This window comes from Portunus trituberculatus, chromosome 43 (assembly GCF_017591435.1).
Source record: "Portunus trituberculatus isolate SZX2019 chromosome 43, ASM1759143v1, whole genome shotgun sequence".
Taxonomy (NCBI): domain Eukaryota; kingdom Metazoa; phylum Arthropoda; class Malacostraca; order Decapoda; family Portunidae; genus Portunus; species Portunus trituberculatus.
Window position 1 is genome coordinate 10,486,911 of NC_059297.1, and position 7,500 is coordinate 10,494,410.

Consider the following 7,500-nt stretch of genomic DNA (forward strand, 5'->3'; position numbering starts at 1 on the left):
TTAGATTTCAGACGTATTAATGTGAAACGATACACCAGTGTGTAAAACTTGCTCCAAAAAGTATTTATTTACCAGTAATAAATAAAATAATTCTGGCGCTGTCTGGTGTCAAGATGCTGACTGCGAATATAGTGTAAATGAATATAGAGTAACATGAGTGTAGAAGGAGAAGTAATGAAAAAAAGGAGGAGCGACTGCTTGCATCATACAAGAGGAAACATACAATAGATGCAAAGAGAGAAGATTTACTCTCAAACAACAATCTTGTATAGAAAAAAAAAAGCCAAGCTGAAATCTCTAGTCTTGATTAGATTTCTTATACTTAGTATATATATATATATATATATATATATATATATATATATATATATATATATATATATATATATATATATATATATATATATATATAAAAAGTTGTCTTCTATTTAACTGATAACTGAAAGGAAAGATCAGTCACAATTTATTTCTGCGAAGAATTTTCTACCTATATCTCACGTGGATATAAAAAATTAAATAAATAAAAAATGTAAAAAAGAAACCTTGCATACGTCATGTAAATTCTGAAGGAAATGAAAAATTCGAACCCCATGTTTGTAATTAACATTAATGGGGAGTGATGCTCGGCATGCATATCGTTTATATTACGCACAATACAAAGCACTTTCACAGCAAACAACAATTGCTGTGGAAAAAATTAAAAAACAAAAAACAAATGAACCATATGCTGAAGAAATACAGAAACAAATGCACTGACACAAACATACACATGCATAAGCATGTACGTATATAAACAAGAGGAATCCGCACTAAAAATCAATTGAAAACACAGGCACGCACAACTATATAAATCACATCCACCCACCCACCCACCCTCTCTCTCTCTCTCTCTCACACACACACACACACACACACACACGGCCAGGTAGCTCAGTGATTAGAGCGCTGGTTTCACAAGCCAGATGACCGGGGTTCGATTCCCCGGCCGGGTGGAGATATTTGGGTGTGTCTCCTTCACGTGTAGCCCCTGTTCACCTAGCAGTGAGTAGGTACGGGATGTAAATCGAGGAGTTGTGACCTTGTTGTCCCGGTGTGTGGTGTGTGCCTGGTCTCAGGCCTATCTGAAGATCGGAAACAATGAGCTCTGAACTCGTTCCGTAGGGTAACGTCTGGCTGTCTCGTCAGAGACTGCAGCAGATCAAACAGTGAATTACACACACACACACACACACACACACACACACACACACACACACACACACACACACACACACACACACACACACACACACACACCTTCGTGGCTTAGCTAAAAGAGCTAAGTCTGTGTTTGCCGCCATGGGATAAATTAGAACCCCACAAAGGCTAGTCACCTCTGGGATTTTCCCGTTGACAAGCGAGAAAGTTACTGTTTCCCCTGACCAGAGGGACGTGGTGTGTGATGTCACAGTTTTACCTGAAGATCGGTAATAATGAACTTTGAGTTCACACTGAGGTGTTAACAACTAGTGCTTGCGGGTCTGCTCTTTATCAGAAATTATTGAACACACACGCACACACACACACACACACACACACACACACACACACACACACACACACTCGCGCGCACACACACACACACACTCGCGCACACACACACACACACACACACACACACACACACACACACACACAACTGAGTGACCAGCAGACGACCGAGGTGAACACACACACACACACACACACACACACACGTACCGCTGACGGGATCGAGAGTGGAGTTGACGCTGACGAGAGCAAGGCGGGTGCTCCCCTCCAGCCAGGTGAGCACTGGGGAAGGGCGACCCCCTGAGCTGCGGCAGGTAAGGTAGGTTCTCTCCCCATCCCCCAGCGGACCCACAGCACCAACCACAGACCGTCCTCGCCACAACACCTGCGGTGGCCCCGGGGGAACTGGTGGAGAAAGGTGGTGTGTGAGGCAGGTTGGTTAAATCAATAACAATATTGCTAAAAGAAGGGGAAGTTAGGCTGTTATCTGTTTCGTTACTACTAATGCTGCTGCGACTACTAATGCCGCTAGCGCTGTTGCTACTCTCCTCCTCCTCCTCCTCCTACTACTACTACTACTACTACAGTTACTATTACACTACTACCGATTTGCGCACACACACACACACAACACACACACACACACACACACACGTATAATGGACCACTATCTGAACCACTATCTTGTGATAAAGGGGCGCCATCACCTATTTTTTTTTCTTTTCATCTCCCAAAGACATGGACTAGAGATGCGTATTATACCAACGGTGGAATAATGTTGGTCAGCTTGTTCAGAACATTTCTGCTCACCTTTTATGGAGGTTTTCACAATTAAAGGGATATATTATTTTTCTTAGTTTTTGTCATAGCCTTTCTAAATCTTCTTTCAAAATAAAAAACAAATGAAAAAAAAGATGAGAGGCCTAAACCTATTTCCTTTTAGTATTCTCAAGCCACTTCATATTTCCATACGTCTCTAATGTCAGAGATCAGAGATAAGTCTCCTTTCTGTAGACCGCATCGCTCTGACTCATAATGGAAGCTTTTTTTTCAATTTTTTTTGCTTCATATCTTGAATGCTTTACGTCTGTGAGATCCCAGCGACCCCTTACTTGAAAGCATGTATCGGTATTTTTAGGTGTGCTTAAGTTTTAGTCACTTGTTTTTCGAACTACTAGTGTAGATTATTCTTTTTTTCTTATTTATTCATTCATTTTCATAGGATTTGATATTTTTCACTTAATTATGCTTTCTTTTCTGAACCATTTTCTTGTTTCTTCCACACTCATCACATTGCCATTACCACCATCATCATCATCATGTTCTTCTGCACTTTATCATTCCTATTCGGGTGGAGAGTGTTTACATTCCTGAATACATGTCTTAAAATGCAATTCATATCCTAAGTTGCAGATATATACAAAGTTGATAACCAGGGGTGTGGAGTCGGATTTTCAAAAGTTCGACCTTGACTCCGACTCCGACTCCAGGAAATTTGAAGGTTGCGACTCAGAAGATGAAAGTTAAGAGAATCAATACTTACATATTTTCGAGTCAATCCATAATAAAAGTGTACTTGACGATTATATAATTATCATATAAATCAATAAAAATGATCTTCATATGTAATAACATGCTGTAATTATTCTCTAAATTAAGTAATGGTATTCATGGTTATTGTTCTGCTATAATTATCTGATGTAATAAAAACTTGTGGGATGGAAGTAATATTGAATGTAACTAAATTCTTATTTATTTGATCACAGCGCAACAGCCTTTGAAAAATGTTTATGTGGTTTAATTTTTTTTTTTATTCAAAATGAACTTAAAGTTAAAGTTTGAGTTCTGCCTCTATAAACAGACCTCTCTCCCCTTTAGAATTCCTTTCAAAACTTTCTTCCACTCTCTCCTTCACTTTTCGTTTTATGAATATGCATGTCTAAATATTGAAACTTTACCAATTGAAGTATTTCACCCGCCATAACTTTCATATTTTCTTGGAACTGTCATTCTCATAATACTTCGTCATTTTAACCTTTACCCCATATTTATTTAATCTCTCTCTCTCTCTCTCTCTCTCTCTCTCTCTCTCTCTCTCTCTCTCTCTCTCTCTCTCAAACCATTACGCACATTGTCTCTGAACGGCTTGCTGCCTCAATAAATCAGTATTTGCCACAAATCTGTGACATTTGGTAGCAGTGCCTAACTTACCTCACCTTATCTTATTCCACGTGTGCTTGCTGCTCCACCCTTACCTATCTGCATCCGTGCTCGAGTCGAGTTTATGATAAAAAGTCAGAACTGAAAATTTTTCTTAAATACACTTCTATTGTATTTCATTTAGGATTTTGAAATACTCTTAACCCCTTCAGTACCAGGACGTGTTTTCATATTTATTTTGCTTACTATTTGGTGATTCTATACAGCTTCAGAAACTTATGTGGGGGATTAAAATAGTGTAAACACTGGCCACTAATCTTCTGACCTCTATAGACCCTTCCTAATGTATATAAAATCGTCTAATCATACCCAAAACTCGTAGTAAAAATGCGTTCCAGTACTGAAGAAGTTAATGGTCAAGAGATGCTTCAGATTATGGTTGCAATGGTGGCGATAATAGTAGTAAAAGTGGTGATGGTGGTGTTAGCGGTAGTGGTGAAGGAAGTAATGGCGGTGGAGGATACTATTATTTTTTTGTAATGTGTGTGATGTTGAAAATAGTATGGAAGGAGATAGTGATGGTGATTTGATTATGGTGATGATAACGGTGGCAGATACCATGCTGAAGACAATATTACCGCCTCAAGCTATAAGCAAAGAGAAGACGGTAATACAATGAAGACAGCAGCCATTGTCATAGTGAAATGATGATGAGGGAATAGCGTCAGCATTGATGGTGATGGAGATGGTGGTGTGGTGCTGGTGATGGAGGCGGCGTCGGGGGCGTCATGTTAATTCCTCCCTCAGGCGTATCTCATTAGTGTCGATGAGGCAAACATTCTGAACATGATTTATGATCCAGGTAATTAAGTTCGCTGCCTCTGAGGGGGATGGTAGGAGGCATAGGTGGAGACATAAAGAGGGATCCGTGGGGCCCATCTTTATTTGCGTGGGCGTAAGGGCGACCGGGGCAAGGGAAGGGAGACAGGAAGAGCAGAATCAGAGGGAGGGGAGTCAGTTGGGTGCAGAAATATTAATCTATTGTACAATTTCAGCGCTGAACATTAACACAGGACAAAACTCAATAACTGTGCTTGTTTTTTTGCTTTTGAATATGAATGAAGATATCAATAAGATAAAACACGAACAATTAAATTTAAATTAACCACTGCTGTCAATCTTCTGTTGTAATAACAACATATGCTGCTGCTACCACTATTATTACTATTACTATTACTATTATTACTACTATTAGGATTACTACTTCTACTGCTGCTACTACTACTACAACTACTACTACTACTACTACTACTATTACTACTACTACTACTACTACTACTACGACTATTACTACTACTACTACTAATAATAATAATACTGAAAGCGATAAAAATACGTATAATCTGACAAAACAACACAACAAAAAACGGCAACAAAGAGCGAGCGTATCATTTTGAATACTTAATAATCTATGTCGCCTTCACAATAATTAACGCTGTTATTATATACCACTGGTGACGATCTCTAATTCTTATACGTATTTACGTAACTACATGTTTTAATAGAACACAATGATGTTTCGTTTTAATAAAGAATCAGAAGTATAAAAAACGGTAACATATAATTTTTTTTTTAAGTGAACAGTGCTTCCATAAATCACAATTAATCCTAAAACGTAGTAAACACACACACACACACACACACACACACACACACACACACACACACACACACACACACACACACACACACACACACACACACACACACACACACACACACACACACACACACTCTCTCTCTCTCTCTCTCTCTCTCTCTCTCTCTCTCTCTCTCTCTCTCTCTCTCTCTCTCTCTCTCTCTCTCTCTCTCTCTCTCTCTCTCTCTCTCTCTCTCTCTCTCTCTCTCTCTCTCTCTCTCTTACACACACACACACACACACACACACACACACACACACACACACACACACACACACACACACACACACGGTATCTACTGAATTTCTTTTCAAAATAGATTTTGGCCTAAAAATGGAAAAGAAAATTATACGAAAAAAGGTTTATCACCGAAAGTGTTTACAATTAGCATGAAAATTTCTGTGCCACAATAAATACCTCCAAACCTTCACCGATGATCTCAGGTGAGGGGATGTATGGTGTTACACAACGTGATCAGAACCTTGCGGAAAAAAAAAATAATAATACGATTTTATTTTGTCATGTATATATATAAATGCCTTTTTAGGTAAGAAATTAGTAAAGGAGAATAAATTAAAGGGATTTAATTTTTTTCTCTCACCTTGAGTCATGAAAATTCATCGTAATGCATTATTTACATGGTAGGTAACACTTTAATCGTATGCGAATCTTTATATTAAAAAAAAACAATGTGACATTTATACTATCTGTGTAATGCATCGGTGTTCCTATTGCTCGTCTGTCAGTCAGTCTATTTGGCAAAAATTCTTTAAATTTATGCAGGATTTTAGCAATAACATTTCTGATACTCTATCCTTGTATTTTTTTATTAATTACTGATGCATTCCATCACTAAACCACATTCAGATATTAATTCTTGCAATGAACACAAAACTAAAGAAGACCAAGGCACCGAGTGATTCTTTCGCTGCAAACACATTCATCTCACTGTGTCATCAAGTTACAAATTTCAGGTGCATCTTTTTTTTTCATGTAGGAGAGAGGGCCAGCCAAGGGCAAAAAAAAAAAAAAAAGGCCCACTTGGGTGTTGGTTCTGTAGAAGAAAGAAAAGCGTTATCTAAAATTAGGGAGCAAAGCCAAAATTAGGGAGCAAATGTCTTGATATCTCCCTCTTGAAAGAAGACAACCAGGTAGGGAGTTCCGTAGTTTACCAGTGGAAGGTATGAATGACTGAGAATACTGGTTAATTCCTACATTAGAGAGTTGGACAGAATAGGGATGAGAGGAAGAAGAAAGTCTTGTGCAGCGAGACTGCAGGAGGAGTGGAGGCATACAGTTAGCAAAATCAGTAGAACAGTTAGCATGAAAGAGCGATAAAAGATAGAAAGAGATGCAACAATTAGGCGGTGAGAAAGAAGCTGAAGACAGTCGGTCAGAGGAGTGTGAGTGGAACCCCCCAAAACATGCGAAGAGTACTCCATACAGGGGCAGATAAGGTCCTTATACAGAGTAAGCAGTTGGAGGGGCGAGAAAAACTGGCAGAGACGCCTCAGAACGTCTAACTTCATAGATGTTTTAGCTAGAGATGAGATATGAAATTTCTAGTTAACATTATGAGTAAAGCACAGACAGCATATTCATTGTGGAAGAGGAAGACTGTTGAGTGTCATTGAAGACGAAGGGATAGTTGTCTGGAAGGTTGTGTCGAGTTGATAGATGGAGGAATTGAGTTTTTGAGGCATTGAAAACTAATAGATTTTCTCTGTTCCAATTGGAAATCTTAGAAAGGTCACAAGTCAGGCGTTCTGTGTCGTACCTATTATGATCTATTGACTTCCTGAACAGTTGGTCGTCTCTGAAAGGACGTGAAAAGATGTAGGATGGTATCATCAGCGCAGGAGTCGGTAGGGCAAGAAGTTTGGTTAAGAATATCATTAATGAATAATAGAAAGAAAGTGGGTAACAGGAAACAACCCTGAGGAACACAACTATTAATTGATAAAGGAAAAGAACAGTGGCCGTCTCCCACAGCAAGAAGAGAACGGTCTGAAAGAAAACTTGAGATCAATTTGCAAAAAGAATAATAGAAAGAGTATGAGGGCAGTTTGGAAATCAAAGCTTTATGTCAGTCTCTATTAAAAGCTTTAGC

At 38.8% G+C, this 7,500-nt stretch overlaps 1 protein-coding gene across 1 annotated transcript in view; it reads right to left on the minus strand.

Annotated features, from left to right (window-relative positions):
- LOC123517974 overlaps positions 1–7,500 on the minus strand; it is a 203,829-nt gene that overhangs the window by 38,917 nt on the left and 157,412 nt on the right. The window contains 1 exon segment of the mRNA XM_045278477.1: positions 1,741–1,935. Coding sequence (XP_045134412.1) covers positions 1,741–1,935 — 195 coding nt within the window.